This window comes from Pezoporus wallicus, unplaced genomic scaffold (assembly GCF_028554395.1).
Source record: "Pezoporus wallicus isolate ANWC-B61680 ecotype Strahan unplaced genomic scaffold, APGP_CSIRO_Pwel_v1 contig_8188, whole genome shotgun sequence".
Classification (NCBI taxonomy): domain Eukaryota; kingdom Metazoa; phylum Chordata; class Aves; order Psittaciformes; family Psittacidae; genus Pezoporus; species Pezoporus wallicus.
Window position 1 is genome coordinate 1,305,187 of NW_026640104.1, and position 18,388 is coordinate 1,323,574.

General features: G+C 44.4%; 2 protein-coding genes across 2 annotated transcripts; one reads left to right on the top strand and one right to left on the bottom strand.

Moving 5' to 3' along the window:
- Nucleotides 1-58: 58 nt before the first annotated feature.
- Nucleotides 59-9,180, top strand: IKZF5 (IKAROS family zinc finger 5). Its single transcript, XM_057417324.1, has 5 exons — nt 59-154; nt 1,094-1,188; nt 2,488-2,652; nt 2,934-3,116; nt 7,946-9,180. Exons 3-5 carry the CDS (start codon nt 2,520-2,522, stop codon nt 8,887-8,889), a joined length of 1,260 nt encoding a protein of 419 aa, XP_057273307.1. The 5' UTR covers nt 59-154; nt 1,094-1,188; nt 2,488-2,519; the 3' UTR covers nt 8,890-9,180.
- Nucleotides 9,181-14,266: 5,086 nt separating this feature from the next.
- On the bottom strand, nt 14,267-18,313 carry PSTK (phosphoseryl-tRNA kinase). The gene is made up of 7 exons (XM_057417332.1): nt 18,281-18,313; nt 17,861-18,202; nt 17,364-17,649; nt 16,465-16,660; nt 15,972-16,047; nt 14,662-14,755; nt 14,267-14,472 (listed from the first exon to the last, which is right to left on the bottom strand). Exons 1-7 carry the CDS (start codon nt 18,311-18,313, stop codon nt 14,267-14,269), a joined length of 1,233 nt encoding a protein of 410 aa, XP_057273315.1.
- Nucleotides 18,314-18,388: the final 75 nt, after the last annotated feature.

Here is an 18,388-nt window from a genome sequence, read left to right on the forward strand (position 1 = left end):
TAATCTGGTGAGAGTTGGTCAGGACTCATCCTGCTTTTTTCTCTTCCATACCTTTAATTCATATCCTGATATCTTTGTTTTATTACAGGAGACACCAACAAAAAGAACATAAATTAACTTCAGCCTATGGAAGCCGGGTAACACCTGAAGGAGGGTAGGCAAAATTGATACGTAAAGTTGTGTTCAGGATTAGCTTAATGGTGAGAATAGCCATGGTAGTTGAGCACACTCAAGTGTGATGCGAAGACCATACTCATCTGCTTGCCAGAAAAGAACTAATGCTCGTAAATAACTTTGAAAATACAGGAGAATGTGGTTAAATGTGGTCTTGAACTCAATACTTGAGTTTTTGTAGGTCACTGATTCTTTGTTTAGTAGCTGTTGGAAAGCAAAAAGATATTCTTAGTGAAACTGTAGCATTCTAAATTACTTGTGATTATAATCTGTAGGAATAATAATGTGACTGACTCATCACCCTCTTCCCAATTGAATCCTAAATTCTGTCCTCATAAATACATTACAAATGGAGACTCTAGGGGTTTGTCATGCTCCAGAAAAGAGCATGACCAGTGACTTTTAGTGAATACTGTTACTATTTCAATGTGAAATAATGAACTGGATTATGGCTGTTATGCAGGGTAGGAAACTGGAATTATGGAAGAAGTCTGTGTTGTGGTTTAAGCCCAGCCAGCACTGCACGAGCTACTAGGAAGGAGAAAAATAACTGCTACAGCTGAACCCAGGATAGTGTGAAACACTGCTTTCTGTTCTTTCTTGCTAATCAGTGACATCCAGTTGGTTTCCCAGCATCACAGTTGCTATAACGAATTTACCCACCTCTGGGATTTTCTGGAGCTATGTCTTCACCAGGGAAACTCTTCAGATAATCAGTGGGATAGAAGTGTCTTTCAGTGGGATGTATGTGGGAGTGGATGCAGTCTTTGAGAAGTTTCTGCTGGAAGTGGAATTGTTTCTCTAAAACTAACAGCAGTACAGTGTTAGAGCCTGGCTTTCAAAACAGCTGTCTTTTCAAGTTCCTTTCTTACGACTCTTGAGGAGAATAATGCACTTACATTTCCTTGTTTTCTTCCAGGGAAAGTGGAGAAGCTGTGCCCTGTGCTTTATATCTAACCTGTTGAGAGTACCTCTGGGACCATGTTTGCTGCTTAGCAGGGAACTAAAATTCAGGTATGATCAATTAAAAAGAGTTAGTTGATTTTGATTATTACTTCATTTTATTCATTTTTATATTGTTGCTAAAACCCAGTTTCCCAAGTAATGTATATTTGGTGATGAGTTTTTAATGAGTTAAAAGCTCTAAAAAAAAATATTTGTATGGTTATCACTTTGCATTGAGTCATGCTGTATGATAAAAGCAATCCTTTGCTTTAAAAGAAATCCAAACCTAAACTTGTTTGTATGAATGCATTCAAATTCAGTGACATTTGCATTTTGAAACTGAACTGTGAGACGGGGACAGGGAGCAGAATGGAGCCCATGTAATCCAAGTGGAACTGGTCAGCAATATGCTATATCACTTAGACACACACAAGTCTATGTGGCCAGATGGGATCCACCCAAGGCTACTGAGGGAGCTAGCTGAAGTGCTCACCAAGCCATTTCCCACCATTTACCAGCAGTCCTGGCTCACTGGTGAGGTCTCAGTTTGACTGGAGGTTAGCAAGTGTGACACCCATCTACAAGAAGGGCTGGAAGGAGGATCCAGAGAACTACAGGTCTGTCAGCCTGACCTTGGTGGCAGGGAAGGTGATGGAGTAGATCAGGCCCGGTCAGCATGGCTTTATGAAATGCAGATCCTGCTTGAGTAACCTCATGTTCTATGACAAGATGAAGCACTTACTAGATGTTGGATGTTGTTGACCTGGACCTCAGTAAAGCCTTTAATGCCCACAGCATTCTCTTTGGAGAAACTGCTGTTCAGGGCTTGGATGGGTGTAGTCTTTGCTGGGTAAAAAAAAAAATGCCTGTGTGCCCCAGCAGCCAAGGAAGCCAAGAGCATCCTGGTCTGAGCCAGTACTGGTGTGGCCAGCAGGGCCAGGGCAGTCAGTGATGGTCCTCCTCTACTCAACACTGGTGAGGCCACACCTTGAATCCCGTGTTCAGTTCAGGGGGGATCCTTATGACTCTTAACTGCCTGAAAGGAGGATGGAGCCAGGTGGTGGCTGGTTTACTCCCAGGTAACAACAGGACAAGAAGAAACATCATCGTGTTGTACCAGGGAAGGTTTAGATTGGATATTGGGAAACATTTTTCCCTAAAGGGGTTGTCAAGCACTGAATAGGCTGCCCAGGGAAGTGGTGCAGTTGCTGTCCCTGAAGGTATTTAAAATACCTGTAAATGTGGAACTTAGGGGCATGGTTTAGTGGTGGCCTTGGCTGTGCTGAATTAAGTTGCACTGATGATCTTGAAAGGTCTTCTCCAACCCAAACAGTTCTGTGATTTCTATGACAATATTTTTCCTTCTAGGCACAAGAGGTTGTAAACTTAAAAGACTGAATATGGGTGAGAAGAAGCCAGAAACTTTGGACTTTGTAAAGGATTTTCAGGAATATCTTACACAGCAGACTCACCATGTAAATATGATTTCTGGATCAGTTTGTGGAGACAAGGAAGCAGAGACTCTCCAGGGAGGTAAGCAAATTGCAGTGCTATCAAATTTTAGTCTCTTAGACAATGACTGCGCTGTTGATGTTCCAGATAATTAAGCAGAGGCATATAACCATACAGAAGTATTTCTGATAGTTTTTTTTCTCATCAGAAAAGATGTGGCTGTACCCTTGTTACGATAAGGGGATGTTCTTACGGTGCTTTAAATAGAAAGACCAAGGGCATAGGGAAGCTAAAGATGTGTAGCATGTTCTCAGTAGTATCCCACCGATTCTTGATTGACATCTGTGTTGTATTATTTACAGCTGGGACAGAAGGTGATCAGAATGGACTGGATCATCCTTCAGTTGAAGTTTCACTGGATGAAAACTCAGGAATGTTGGTGGATGGCTTTGAACGGACGTTTGATGGGAAGTTAAAGTGTCGGTACTGCAACTACGCCAGCAAAGGCACAGCACGGCTCATAGAGCACATCCGAATTCATACAGGTATGAAATACTCTGCTGTGCTTTCCTGTACATTAAACACTGTGCTTTGAACTCAGTGGTATGACTTGCACATGGGGAGTTATCACACTGCTTGAAGATGTTTGTTCTAGAGTAACTCAGCAATTAGATTTATTATGGCAGGCTACTGAATTTGATATATGGGAGTAAAGTTTAGTGTGAAAGCATCAGTGTAAATTGGAAGGCCCTAAAGGTAACATAGCTCTTTCCTTGGAGGTTATAGGGGCTTTTTTTCCTCTCTTAATTAGCTATGAAGATATTCCTGTTTCATGCCACATTCTAGATGTGGAAGTACAAAACATAGTAATAAGAATAAAGCTTTATTCAAATGTGACCACATGGCATCAAAAAGTGATCATTACTAATAATAGTAATGAAAAAAAATATTTCCTGTGGCATTTCCCACTGTTTGGTTTATAAAGCTGAAATGCAAATCTCTTGAGTTAGGTTAGAATATCCTAAACTGTTTGTGAAGTCAGCTCTGACCTTCTGGCAAGTGAGAGGAAACACACAAAAGCTCCTTGTGAAGTCTGACTTTGGTGCCTGCCCAGTTATTACAGAATACAGTTACCAATTCAGAAGACATTATGGCTTGTCACTAAAGTAATAATTAAAAGAAGTATTCTGGAAAAAATGGAAGTTTTTACAGGTTTCCAGTCTGGTTCCAAAACTTGTATGTGTATCACTTCAGTGGTCTTGGGTAGGTGGCATTTGGGGATTCTCTTCGAAGGAAATGTTTTGTTGTCACTTGGGTGTAATCGTAGCTCTCTTTAGGTATGGTTATTGTTAGTCGGATTCTCACTTTGCTGTGAACCACTGTGTCTACACAGTCATTTAGAGGACGTATTTTGGCAAGTCAGTGCTCCTTGTGCTGGTCTTGCAGTGTTGGCTTATTTTAACAAGGCATAATGGGATGGAAAATGGCAGCCGGCTAGAAATCAAAGTTCTGAGGTTCAGACTCTAAACATCATCTAAATTCTCCTCTTGTGCTACTGTGAGCTACCTCTGTCTGTAGCTGTTGCTGTTTTCAGATTCCCAGTGGAAATTTTGTGTATTATCCAATAGCGGATAGAATACCATGGCTTCTATACCTGCATTTTACACAGTGTTGATGCCATGGCTTGCTGCAGACCTGCAGAGCAGCACTGAGTTCTGGAGCACTTTTTCCATCTAGTTTTTTCATAAAACAGCTACATCTTCACTTACCATTTGCCCCTTATGGTATGTGGATAAGGAGAAATCTAGCAGCTTTACTCTGTGCAGTGCTATTTCTGAGCTTGTGAAAGAAGGGTCATGTAGTGGGAGAAACTACTGCAGACTTAGCAGTTTGTTTTTTAAATAGTGCTTAAAGGTGCAGGGGTAACATCAACCTTAAAGTTTCATGTCTTTTTGGTTACATATAGCTATTCCCATCTGAAATCTTGCATCCTCAAGCCCACAGTTAGTACAGGTCAGTTATCAACATGAGCAGATGGACTGCTAGAGCTGTGATGGAGACATAAATGGCTGCTAGAAGATGTTGCTGTTGTGTGTTTGCTGGTTCTTGAGATGTTTTTGATGGCCTTGGTGTGCATGGGGTTTCTCAAACAGAATGACTGAAATAATATGGTGTTACTTAATATCAATTTTAGCCATATTAGCAAAAAAAATCAAATCTTCCTTCTTTAGGTATCAAAATGTGGGTATTGGTATACTGTAAGCATTTCTTCTCATACTCTAGGAAAATGTCTACCCTTTTTTATGCTTGCAGATATTAGGCTAACAGTCCTTTTGTTGAAGGAGGGGATTCTCCCCCTCTACTCTGTTTCTGTGGGACATTCTCTGCAGTCCTGTGTCCAGTGTGGGGGCTCCCAACACAAAAGGGATGTGGAGCTCTTGGAGTGAGTCCAGAGGAGGTCACAGAGATGCTGCAAGGGCTGGAGCAGCTCTGCTCTGGAGCCAGGCTGAGAGAGCTGGGCTGGGGCAGCCTGGAGAAGAGAAGGCTCCTGAAGGGGAGACCTGAGAGCAGCTCCAGTGCCTAAAGGGGCTGCAGGAAACCTGGAGAAAGACTTTTTACAAGGGCCTGTAGGGACAGGCCAAGGGGAATGGCTTTAACCTGCCAGAGGGGAGACTGAGATGAGCTCTTAGGCAGAAGCTCTTCCCTGTGAGGGTGCTGAGGCCCTGGCACAGGGTGCCCAGAGAAGCTGTGGCTGCCCCATCCCTGGCAGTGTTCAAGGCCAGGTTGGACACAGGGGCTTGGAGCAAGCTGCTCTAGTGGAAGATGTCCCTGCCCGTGGCAGGGGTTGGAACTGGGTGAGCTTTAAGGTCCCTCCAACCGAAGCCATTCTATGATTTTGTGTTTTCAGAATGCTTTCTTACCCTTCTGCTACTTCAAGGGAGTAGGTGTCACTGTGTGGCTAGAAGTAGTAGGACAATACCTGCTGCAGGTCATGATTATTTCAGCATAGTTGCAGCGTAATATATGCAAAAGCAAGAAAGATTCCAACCAAGAACTGAGATGCTGAGAAATGTCCTCATAAATCTGACTCAGTGGTCATTACTTGGAAGGAAATACCGCAAGAGCCACAGCAATTCATTACTTAGGGCAAAGCTTAATACTTGGTGTTTGTCCTTTAGCTAATATTTTGAGTTGTTGCTTGTGGTTGTAGTACATGATATTGTTAGTATTACACCTCAGAAATGGAGCTTTGCCTGTGGGATGGCACGTTACTGGATCAGACACATCTGATGCTAATGTAATACCAGTAACTGTACAATGGTAAGCCCATTTCCCTATACCACTCCAACCAGTTTTTATACCATAGACAAGAATATTTTTCTTTCTCTTTATAGTTTCCCCTTCACCTTTTTGCAATATATTTCACATCCCTAATTTTAATACAGCATTGCCTGATGTTCTGATGGTAGCACCATTTTGCCATTACCTCAGTGGCTCTTCATAGAGCCCTGCTTTGTTTCTTTGTACAGAAGGACTCCAGAATAAGGAAGGAGTGTTTTATTTGGTTTGCTTTCCTGCCTGGGTTTATTTTTTCCATGCAAGAGCAAGGAGATCCAAGGCCTGAGTGTTGTTTTGCTCAGAAGCGTGGCAAAAGGCCCAGAGATGGATTGCATGGACTGTGAAGACTGAGTGACTGAATCAGCATTAAAATAGAGAAGTGAGAGCTTACTCTGTAGCCTTAGAGCACTGCAAGTAAACAGATGCTGTGTTCTGGGTAACATGCAAGTGCAGCAAGGGATCTGCCAGAGTAATTAGGACCCAGACACCATCAGGCAACAATCATTAAGTGCAGCTTACCACAGGATTACTCCATGCTGAGTCTGGCGGCAGTGTAATTAGTAGCTCAGCAGCTGTGTTGTGTTAAGGGTGTGCAATGTGCGATGCAAATCATCTCTGTGTAACCAGTTTGGAATGAAAGAAGACCATTGAGACTGACAAGTTCTTTGTGAATGCAGGAAGCTTGTCAGTCTTCTTCCATCCATCTGTGTACCACATCTCCACATCGTTATGTGTGTGTGTATATATATGTGTATTTGAAAATACATATATATGCTTATGAAGAAACTGGTTTCAGTTGTTGTGAATAAAGTACTTAGAGGTAGCACAAAAATGGCTTTTTCTTTTTTACCCTCTTGAAGAGACAGTGACATAGGGAGGAACGAAAAAAATCTTCTGTTTAGCATCCCAGGTTGTGATTCCAGACTGTGGGATGCTGAATATGGGAAGGGCTTTCTCTTGTCAGTCACATTACATCTTTGAGGACCTGTAGAATGCTTGCAGTGTATTAGTGGCCCTCTCTGTGTTCAGACGTCTGGCTTTTACAGTTGTTCTAGATGGATTTTAAAAGCCACAAATCAAATGTGTATGTAAAATAGTAGAAAATGCTTCTAAAAACCCCTGTGAATGCTGAAGAGCAGGCGCTGACTCCCAGTTTTCTGGAGCCTGATGTGCTGTGTGGCAAGACAGTTGCACAACTGAGATTTGGAAATTGACCTGGTGTCCTAGATAGGAAGATAAGATGATGTTTCATTTCAGCACTTGAACATGAACCTAATCCTCTGGGCTTTTCTAACGTTGCAGATCTGGATCTAAAATCTCCTAGAGGATCAGTCTGAAAGGAAAATTAAGTCCCGAAGTATGATGTTACCAATGTGTTGGCTTGTATTTACGTTTGACAGCTTTCTAAGTACTTTCTGAAGTGTTAATGTGAATATCTCTTCAGTATCATTTAGTAGAAGAGCAAAGTTGTATCTCTCTGGAAGGAGAATACCTGATTGTCATGTCTGAGAGCACACAGCTCCCCAGGGATTTTATTTTCTTTAATACCTCTTTAACCATAGGATCCTTTTTCAGCATTCAGTTCTTGAATGCATGTGTTATTTAGAGAACAGTTCCACGATGTTTAAAGGTAGGAACGTCTGGAAGATGCTGGAAGGATACCCTCCCTCAGTGTTTCAACCCAGTTATCAGTAAGAATGGTTACATGGTGGTGGTACACTGCTTATGTGCTTTATAGCTGAGGTACGGTTTGTGTGATGCTCTTAACTGAATCCAGACACCATTGCGTTCAACCCTTGGCATCGTGCTGCAGTTCCTGGTCAGGTTATGTTATGCTCATTGTGTTCACAGTTTATTCCTGGGATTATTATCACTTCGTTGAGGCAGAGATGTCTACATTTGCTTTTCCACCAAATACACAGCTAAACTCAAGACTAGCAGTGACTGAAGCTCCCTGTTGGCTACTTTCTGTTCCATGAAAAGCCTTTTTCAAGCACTCAGAGATGCTCTAGTATGATCTCTCTGAATTTTCCAGGTGAGAAGCCGCACAGATGCCACTTGTGTCCCTTTGCATCAGCTTATGAACGTCACCTGGAAGCTCACATGCGCTCACACACAGGTGAGAAACCATACAAATGTGAGTTGTGTTCCTTCCGCTGCAGCGACAGGAGCAACTTATCCCACCACCGCAGGCGCAAGCATAAAATGGTGCCTATCAAGGGTACAAGGTCCTCCCTAAGCAGCAAGAAGATATGGGGGGTTTTGCAGAAGAAAACCAGCAATTTGGGCTACAGCAGAAGAGCATTAATTAATTTGAGTCCACCTTCCATGGTGGTGCAGAAACCAGACTACCTTAATGATTTCACTCATGAAATTCCAAATATCCAGACGGAAGCGTATGAGAGCATGACAAAACCAACCCAGAGCAGTGGGTTGCCAAGAGATCCACAGGACCTTATGGTAGATAATCCTTTAAACCAGCTCTCTACTTTAGCAGGACAGTTATCCAGTTTGCCACCCGAAAACCAAAACCCAGGCTCGCCTGATGAAGTTTCCTGTCAAGATGAGAAGCCTTTCATGATACAGCAGCCTACTGCACCTGCAGTAGTTTCAGCTGTGTCAGCAAATATTCCTCAAAGCTCATCTCCAGCTAGCCCAGATCCTCGGCCTACACACAATCAAAGGAACTACAGCCCCGTGGCGGGTCCCAGCAGTGATCGCAGCGCCCACACCAGTACTCCCAGCATAAGTAATAGTCAACCGAGTACTCCAGCACCAACCCTTCCAGTTCAGGACCCTCAGCTCCTGCATCACTGCCAACACTGTGACATGTACTTTGCGGACAATATCCTTTATACTATTCACATGGGATGTCATGGATTTGAAAATCCTTTTCAGTGCAACATATGTGGCTGTAAGTGTAAGAATAAGTATGACTTTGCTTGCCATTTTGCAAGAGGCCAACATAATCAGCATTGACTGAGAACATGCTTTCATTTAGTTTTTTAACATATTACAGTCTATTTTTCATACTTGCTGAAGGAAAAGCTTGCACGTTGCATAAGGAATCTTCACATGAAGCAATTTGACCAAGGAGGCAAATTTCTTTCTGTGTTGTCACAAAACTTGCCAGGGAAATTTTGTATAGGATGGGGTGGTTGTTTTATATTCGGCTGGAATAGGAATTGGAATGTGTTTCCATGCTTTGGCTGCTATATTTGAGTTGCTTGTACTTCATCCCAATAAACACTGTACGTATGTTGAAGCAGAGCTTGTGTTCTGAAACATCAGGCTATTTACGGGGCAAGACAAAATGTATTAACTGTAAGAGACACAAGGTTATTGCAATGACATATCTTGTTTCTTTGGAGACATATTTATCCTTAAAAACTTAGCTATTCCAAACTGGAAAACCAAACAGAAGCAACTTTCACATACAAGTTCAATTTGATGTCAAACTTGCTTTTATCTAGTGAAGGTTAATAGTAAGTTTTTCCTTAGTGTGGTCTAAACTCTTCATTCTAGAGCACAAACACTAATTTAACTTTTAGTTTTAAAACTCATCCTGAAAGTAGAAGGTGACAGGTTATTGGGAATGAAGTTCTGATAGGAAAAAAGTTAAAAGCTTGTCATTCATGAGTTATACTAAAGAAAAAGGAGACCTTATTTATACTAAGCAAACTTTTATGTGTGGCTCCTTTGAAAAGGAGGTAGTTTTTCCACAGTCATATTAAAGAGCTTGTAGATCTAATATATATTCAGAGATTTTTAACTGCCTTAAACTTAATGTGTACAGATATTTAAGATTTGCACAGTTAAACTTCTGTCTGGCTGATGGAAGTTCTAACAGAAAGAAACAAGAGGTTTACAAATGGGGAAGAGAATCGTGTTCAGTGTTATCTCGGGCCAAGCTATGACTGGTAGGTTTGAAAGCTCTATGATGTAGTTCATTGCAAATTTCAGCTCGCTTTTAAGTCAGTTTGTCTTGTCCCTCTCCTGAATTTGTTGTCCTTTCTGTGTACTGGGAATAAGGAGAAAGGTTTCTGGGTTTTCTGAGCTGTTCCTGTAGCAGGCAGAGGAATACATCATCCTGTGGCTGAAGTCATTGGGATTAATAACTGTAGGTAGCAAATGGTGACTAAAGGTGGATATGAAGTCCATGCCACATGTTTATTTTGTTGGGGTTTTTATACTGCACATCTTACTTTAGAAACACCCAGGCTAATGGACAGGCACTTTAATGTAAACCTATGTAGAACATCCCAGCAAAACTACTAAAAGCCCTTAGTGTGCCTTCTAAAATCTAAATTTGGCTATAATACTAAAACACCAGACCTTACTGATGAAGGCCATTACAATTAGTAATTTATAGAGGTTGTTTGCCTTGCTTTTGGATGCAAACTTCTCTTCCTAAGCTCTAGAACTCCAAGGAAACTTCCGAAATGGTGTTTCCATTCCTTTTCCATGATGCTCTGAGGAGCTCCTTCCAGTACTGAATGGTGCTGATGTCAACAGCCCAGTTGTCCTTGGTTTGCCTCTCCAGCACTTCTCCCTCTTGGTATCAGTAGGGAGATCAGCTCTGCACAAATGTTTGGGATTCCATCCTTCCATTCTGTTTGAGCTATTTGTGATCCATTGGGAATGATGTTGGCCGTGTAAAGATGGTAGATACTTCTTATTGTGTTGGCTAATGATTGGTGATTTAAAGAAACAGCTTCTGAACAAGGATGCTCCTGAGCAGAATTGCAGGTAGGAGAATGGTAACAGAGGTAGCTGGTAGTAGGAGGAGCCTGGCATCATCTTAGTGAGGGGCCCTTGTTTAGGAGGGGATCCTCTGGTGAGTTCCTAATAATAGAACTCAGTATGGGGGGAAAAAATCCAACTCCAAACCTTGCAAATTGTTTAGAAGGATTTTAATAGCACGGACTTAATACCATTGCTTCTGCTTTCAAGTACCTAAGGAAAGAACATTAGCAATCATGGAATCAGCTGGGATGAAAAAGATCTTTTAAGACCAGCTGTTCCCCCAGCACTTCCAAGGCCACCATTAAACAGTGTCACTAAGGGCCTTGTGTACATGGTTTGTGAACACTTGCAGGGATGGTGACTCCAGCACTGCCCCGGGCAACCTGTTCCAATGCCTGAGCACCCTCTGGGGAAGGAATTGTTCCTCAGCTCCATCTAAACCTCCCCTGGTGCAGCCTGAGGCCGTTTCCTCATCCTGTCTCCATGCCCCCTCCTGGCTCCATCCTATTGGGCAGTTGTAGGGAGTGATAAGGTCCCCTTGAACCTTCTCCATACTAACCCCTCCCAGGGCCTTCAGCCATTCCCCATCACACTTGTGCTCCAGGCCCTGCACCAGCTTCATTGTTCTTCTCTGGCCCCGCTCCAGCACCTCAATGCCTCTCTTGTAGTGGGGAACCCAGAGCTGAACACAGGATTCAAGGAGCTTGAACATCTCTGAACTGTTGAACAGTGATAAAGTATTCTTCCTTCTTTCCTTGCATGAGCTCCTGTTTGCAGGGGGGACCTTGGGCAGAGGCAGGTTTCAGTGTCCATCCCTTTATTCTACAACCACATCCATGTGGTGTGGACCCTGCCATGGCCTTCACAGACAGAGGGAGGGCCACCCTGTGCATGTGGGCTCTTCATTTTTCAACCTCACCCTGCCTGTTCGTGGTGCCAAACAGGATCCTGGCTGAGTCTGCTGCCTTCTGCCCACCGAGTAGCTTTGGAAGGTGTATTGTCACATCAGTTTCTCATCATTTTGTACATACTGTTTCCTTGAAAGACCAGAATTAGTACTGGAAAATTGTTTTAGACTGTGATCCCAACGATTCCTGTGCACAAGAAGGCCTTATATGGAGTCAGTGAGGGATAATTGTCAGGAACTGTGGGATCAAGTCTGTGGTTGAGGGACTTTTCATACTGAGTTCTTCTCTGCACTAAACTCATTTTGTTTTAAACCCCCAAATCTTTACATTATAAAGTGGCAATTGGCATTTTAGCTTGTATTAACAGGGAAGTTTAGGAATGAGCTGATTTTTTTCCACAGCTTGACTCTGGTAAATCCTGTACGTGCAAAACATGAACTTTGAGGGGGTTTGTATTTATTGTGATAGATCATTTAATAGATTTGTTGACCTTTTTAATGTGCACTATTTATCATACGCCTAATGCAGACTTAGTGAGACCCAGTATTCCAATGAACACACACATACTAGACTGAAGCATCTCAGTAGATTATCTGGGTTAATATTAAAACTGTGATGCTGCTGGTAGGGACAGGAGTTGTTTTTTCACAGATAGACGTTCAGTGGAAGAGGATTTGGACATAAGACATTGTTTGGCATTTTAACATAAAACTCAGTGCTGGAAAACTCCTTCCAATGGTGTTTCCCAGCCAAATGAGTGGATACCATTTGGTTTAGTGCAGAATATTTGGGGGGGATGTTGCTCTTTGTTTCTTTCTGATGAAAGGAATGTAATGTAGGAGTCTTCACTGGCAAGTTTTCTGTTCATTTGAAACTTCTTTGAAAATCTACAGCAAATGGATGTTGTTCTGCAGGAAACCTATCCCCTGCTGGAGCCGTTCTCATCAAGCAATCTTTGTGTATGTGCTTCTGAGTCCCAGCTCTGTTCATAACCTATTACAGTGTAACGAGCATATTTTGTATTGCAACAAATGGAACCTGTTAGAACTGTAAAATCAATTTTCTCGTGTAGTGAATGTTTTCAGAGGACGAGGTTAATTTGGAAATGACTTGCCTATATCTGGTGTAGTTCATGTTGTGAAGCTTTGCTTTTCTAAGATATGAATAAAATAACACTTTCTAATTAAATCTTACGGTAATTCTTGTGTCTGCTTCAGCAGGTGGGACTGGTGAGCTGCTTATGAATAGCTGTGGTAAGGAGGATAAGCTGACCCAAAAGATGAACAGGCTGAAGCATAAATGCGCTGTTCCTTGCTTAAGGTGTTTCATTTTGGTGCTGAAACCAGGCTGCTCTTTTAGTCCTTGTGAGAACCTGGACATTGAGCTTTTCTCAAACACCTCTTACATTCCATAGTGCAAATCACACACAGGAGACTAAGCTTGTCTTAGGCACCATTTGCATTTGACCACAGGAGGCTTTGAGCATAAATGAAGCAAATAACAAGGATGTTGGCTCTCCATAGCGTGTAAGTAGGGTTGTTCTGACCCCTTGTTCGAAGCTGATAAACCTCCGTAGGAATATGAAAGGATGACTCAAGGATGAGCTGACTCTTAGGTGCAGTCAGAGAACAGACACCAGAATAAAGACGACAGAGGGACCCTTGGGGAGCCTCAGCTTTGGAACTGCTCATGAGCTCACTTAATTATGCCCATAGAATCACAAAATGGTTTGGGTTGGAAAGGAGCTTAAAGCTCATTCAGTTCCAACCTCCTGCCATGGGCAGGGATACCCCACACTAGATATATCACCCAAGGCTCTGTCTAACCTGGCCTTAAACACTGCCAGGGATGGGGCAGCCACAGCTTCTCTGGGCACCCTGTGCCAGTGCCTCAGCACCCTCACAGGAAAGAGCTTCTGCCTAAGAGCTCATCTCAGTCTCCCCTCTGGCAGGTTAAAGCCATTCCCCTTGGCCTGTCCCTACAGGCCCTTGTCCAAAGCCCCTCTCCAGGTTTCCTGGAGCTGCTCTAAGGTCCCCCCTTCAGGAGCCTTCTCTTCTCCAGGCTGACCCAACCCAGCTCTCTCAGCCTGGCTCCAGAGCAGAGCTGCTCCAACCCTCACAGCATCTCTGTGGCCTCCTCTGGACTTGCTCCAACAGGTTCATGGCCTTCTTATGTAGAGCACACCAGAACTCCACACAGTGCTCCAAGTGGGGTCTCAAAATGTTCAATGTGAACATAAAAATGCAGGGCTCAGGTCAGAGGGTGAGATACCCTTGGTGAAGAGGACCAAGATGTTGCTGTATGCTTCTCCTCTACTCTTTCATTTAATATTGACTACATCTAAGCAAAAACACATGGCATGGGACTTGCTGATTCAGTTAGTCACCATTGTTGAGTTATATATAACCACATGCCTTGTAGTTTGTATTAAGAAATGAAACTGGTTGGCTGGTGTCATTTCACCTTAATTCAGTGCAAGGGTATCATGAACTTGGTCATAGTTCCCAAAGGAAGGGTGGTCCTGAATGACTCCTTTTGGGTCACAACAGCTGTGTTGCTCTCCCAACAGGCAGATGAGTTAAAGAGATAGCACAAGGCTCTAGAGAAGGAAGCTGTATCAGATGTTTTCAGCTGCAATGCTGAAGCAGTACTGCATTTTAAACACTTTGGGCCCCTAAAATATGCCACTATTCCTTATGTCATTATTTTAAAATATATTTATTAACTATATTGGCTGCCTCTAGTTGGAACAAAGAAATTACAGATGTATCAGGGTCAGAACATTGATTTTGTACAGAAAGTTGGCTTTTCAAATGATTTCCTTGCCTCATGTCTTCCAAAAACTCTGCTTTGAGTTTGTTGAGTTCTTCTGCCAGGCTCTTCAGCTCACTTGGCTGGATGTTTTTATCTGAAAGAAAATAAAGCCAAACTTTTAACTTCATGCTTTAAGAGAAGGTTTACCGACTTTCACTAACTCTGTCCAGCCAACTGAATGCGATTGCTTCCATCACCCCTGCAGGGCTGGGGTTTATCCCAAGGGAATGTCACCGGCTGAGTCCCACCTCATGAGCTATCCCCCAGAACAGACTGCACTTACCTCTGGCCTCCTTCATGGCCTGAGAGACGAGTCGTCTGCAGGTCTGGTCAGCCTGATGGACAGCACTGGCTGCACAGATGGCCCGATCGGCTTCCTGCCGGGGTGACACAGGAAGGAGGGACACGTGCAGACACATGATGTTTGGTTCAGACTCATAAGCTTTTAAAGCTCTCTTGGAAAACATGTAACGCATTAGCAGTGGCTCGTGCAGTGCAGGCTACTCCTGTGAGTTGGGGGCAGGTGTGTGCATCAGGGTGACTACCACAGATGGGTATGTGTGATGTTGAGACAAGGAGGCACAAAAGTACAAAATGTAATCAGTTCTAAGTAATGTTAAATTTGATAGCTTTGTAATGGAAAATAACTGCTGTGCTTAGAGGTAGTTGACATAGTTTCAGGCCCTCAGGCCTTCAGTACAAAAGGTGTGAGAAAAGCAGAATAGAAGGACAGGACCTGGGGATGGGGAGTATCTGGGACTAGCAGATGTCCAGGATGAGAGCAGTTAAAGATAAGTAGAAGGCCAGGATGATTGCTATGTCTGTAATGTTAATTAAGCTTGCTGGGAAAAGTAAACGACCCTTAAAGACCACCACACTTTTGTAGGCATGCCTTTTGGAAAATGATGTAATATGCTCAGTAACCATATAAGGATGACCTGTATAGCAAATCGGAGACACACGTTAGGAGGAACTATCCCCCGTGTCTCCCGGCGAATACCTGCTTGTCAACTTGAAACCCTGTTGGCAAGTTTGTTCCTGGAGTTTTCTCCGAATCGTAAGAAGTGAAAATTATTTTCGTCAGGGTGTGACAGCTCCAAAGTCCCTTTGCTACTACAGAACACTTAACAGTTTTCTTCAAGGTATTTCAATGGTTTAACTTAGCAAGGGTGACAGCTGTACCCACTTCAAATGCGAGTAACTTTTCTGTGCATGCTTTTGTACTTAATAGAATCCTAGACTGGTTTGGGTTGGAGGGGACAATAAAGCCCATCCAGTTCCAACCCCCTGCTAGAACTTCTTCCTAAGAGCTCATCTCAGTCTCCCCTCTGGCAGGTTAAAGCCATTCCCCTTGTCCTGTCCCTACAGGCCCTTGTCCAAAGCCCCTCTCCAGGTTTCCTGTAGCCCCTTTAGGCACTGGAGCTGCTCTAAGGTCTCCCCTTAAGGAGCCTTCTCTTCTCCAGGCTGAACCAGCCCATTTCTCTCAGCCTGTCAGAGAGCTATTTCTTAGTTTCTATTGTGAATACAATTCAGGTATAACTCACTCATTCCCCACCACCTGGCAGAGCCATGACCGGAGTCAAGCTGTGCTACCTTTTGCTCAGTGTTTTCCTCATTTTGCTTCACTGGATTTTCCAAGGCAGCAGCCAGCAAAGCGATGATCTGCTCACTGAGAAAACAAGGATGAACCACATTAAACAAAGTTTCACTGAAGATTCTTCTTTCATTTTGTAATGACACCTCAGCACAGGAAGAAACCCCCAAGTTTTCAGTTTAAATGTATGAGGCAATCAATGAAATTATCTTTACAAGGAAAGTTAGATGAAAACCAATTATAATTAAACCTACAGCCAATTATTTCCAGGCTGAATGTTTCAGACAATTTACATATATTTTTAACCACAGTTTAGAACTGTGGTTTGTTTTGGAGGTAACTCTACAAAGAGTGATGGCTGTGAGGTCAGAGCCATAGGCAGGTACTGTGCATCACTGATTGGCTTCGGAAAATCACCATAAAACCATTTAGATACGGTAGAAAGCTTCTGCCCACACATCTATGAAAGCAGGATCCCTGCACTGAGCATACTTCTCTGAAGTGCAGTCAGAACTTTGCAGGATGAGGCTGTTCTGTTCCCAAGCATTTTTCTTCAGATCTGGCATTTCTATTTTGCTTGCCATTAAATGTATTGTCTGGTCAGGTAAGGGATGACTCCTCAGCTGATTTCTCTGCAAGCAGCATTCAAGTGGAGACTCTAAAAATATCTGGCAGTAGCTCAAGGAATCTAAAAGAACATCAACAGACAATTTTATCTTTAAACTGTTCAAGTAAAGATTTCCAAAAGCAACACGCACAGGAAAGGCTTTACATGAATGAGGAACTTCTACAACTAGTTCTGAGCCTGAAAATAACACAATCACAGAATCCTAGCGTGGTTTGTGTTGGAAGGGACCTTAAAGCTCACCCAGTTCCAACCCCTGCCACGGGCAGGAACACCTTCCACTAGAGCAGCTTGCTCCAAGCCCCTGTGTCCAACCTGGCCTTGAATACTGCCAGGGATGGGGCAGCCACAGCTTCTCTGGGCACCCTGTGCCAGCACCTCAGCACCCTCCCAGGGAAGAGCTTCTGCCTAAGAGCTCATCTCAGACTCCCCTCTGGCAGGTTAAAGCCATTCCCCTTGTCCTGTCCCTACAGGCCCTTGTCCAAAGTCCTCCCCTGGCTTTCTTGCTGGCCCTTTTAGGTACTGGGAGGCTGATATAAAACAATTTTATCTTCAAGGCTGCTCATCTAGAGATCAATGTAAGAAAGGCTTTAAGTGATGCAGTAATTCCTAACAACGCTGTAATAAAGCTGTTGCTTGCTATACTGCAGGAATCTAGCAATAAAGAGTAACTCATGTTCTGCTAGAGCACTTAAAGAAAGGCACTGAAAGCACATCGAGTTTCCTACACAACACGTTCTCACACATAGGCACAAACAGCAGTTACATTTGCGAGCCAGCTGGAACACCTCGTATCTCATGCTCTGGTAATAGAAGTTGTCATCCAGGATGATGTAGAGCGGCCCGGACCCGGCTGTGTGCGCGCAGTAACGGCCACCTCCGCCCTCCATGGAGCGGAGCAGCCCTTGCCGCTGGCAGCAGGCCATGAAGCGCTCCCAGGCGGGCTGGCTGGAGGGGCCGGGGGCTGCCAGCGGGTCCCCGGTGAGCAGCGCCCGCAGGAGGCACTCCAAGCACTGCAGCAGCGCCCGCCGGCTCTGCTTCCAGTCGGGCAGCTGTGGAGGGAGCAGCACAGGGGTGAAAGCTCGCCCCGGCCCCACATCATCGCCATTACCACAGCCACCACCACAGAGCTCCCGCCCGCCATGAAGGAAGCGCCGCGTTGCCTGGCAACGGCCGCCGCGCGGGCAGTGACGCTCTCGAGCTGGCCAATGGCCGTGCCACGCTGTTCCCGGCTGGCCAATGAGAGCAGCGCACGGCACTGACCGAGGGGTTTGGTTCCGCCCCTGGCTCCCGTGGGCGGAAGGCCTCCGGTGGGATCAGCTCGTCGTAGGTGAGGAGCGCGCAGGCCCAGCCCTGGCGCTGCAGCAGGCGGCGGCGCAGGCCGCGGGCCAGGCTGGATTTACCGGCCGCCGGCAGCCCGCAGAGCACGCACAGGCCCACCCGGCCGCCGCCGCCGCCGCCCCGCTCATCGTCATCCTCCGCTGCCGCCTCCAGCGCCGCCACAGCCGCCGGCTCCCGCTGCCCGGGTCTGCTGCGCGCATGCGCGGGGCGGGCGGGGCGAAGGGGTCGGCGTGGGCCCGAGCGGGAAGAATCGGTTTTAGTCACCTTTAATTTGATAATAAACTGAATAATAGGGTTTAGTGACCCCGGAGGCGTGAGGATAATGAGCGGTCCCGGCTATACCCAGCGGTGGCTTTTGTTATCATAAGATACCATTGGGTGTTCTGAGCGTGATCATTTAAGTCATAATAACGTTATATGCTTGTTAGAAGGTATAAATGATAATAATAT

Excerpts from the sequence above, each read along its gene's own strand:
- IKZF5 (XM_057417324.1), top strand. The coding sequence starts at position 2,520 with ATGGGTGAGAAGAAGCCAGAAACTTTGGACTTTGTAAAGGATTTTCAG. Across the intron at positions 2,653-2,933 it reads AGCAGAGACTCTCCAGGGAG|CTGGGACAGAAGGTGATCAG; the intron begins GTAAGCAAATTG and ends TATTATTTACAG. Across the intron at positions 3,117-7,945 it reads GCACATCCGAATTCATACAG|GTGAGAAGCCGCACAGATGC; the intron begins GTATGAAATACT and ends TGAATTTTCCAG.
- PSTK (XM_057417332.1), bottom strand. The coding sequence starts at position 18,313 with ATGGTATCTTATGATAACAAAAGCCACCGCTGG. Across the intron at positions 18,203-18,280 it reads ATAACAAAAGCCACCGCTGG|GTGACTAAAACCGATTCTTC; the intron begins GTATAGCCGGGA and ends ATCAAATTAAAG. Across the intron at positions 14,473-14,661 it reads GGCCATGAAGGAGGCCAGAG|ATAAAAACATCCAGCCAAGT; the intron begins GTAAGTGCAGTC and ends ATTTTCTTTCAG.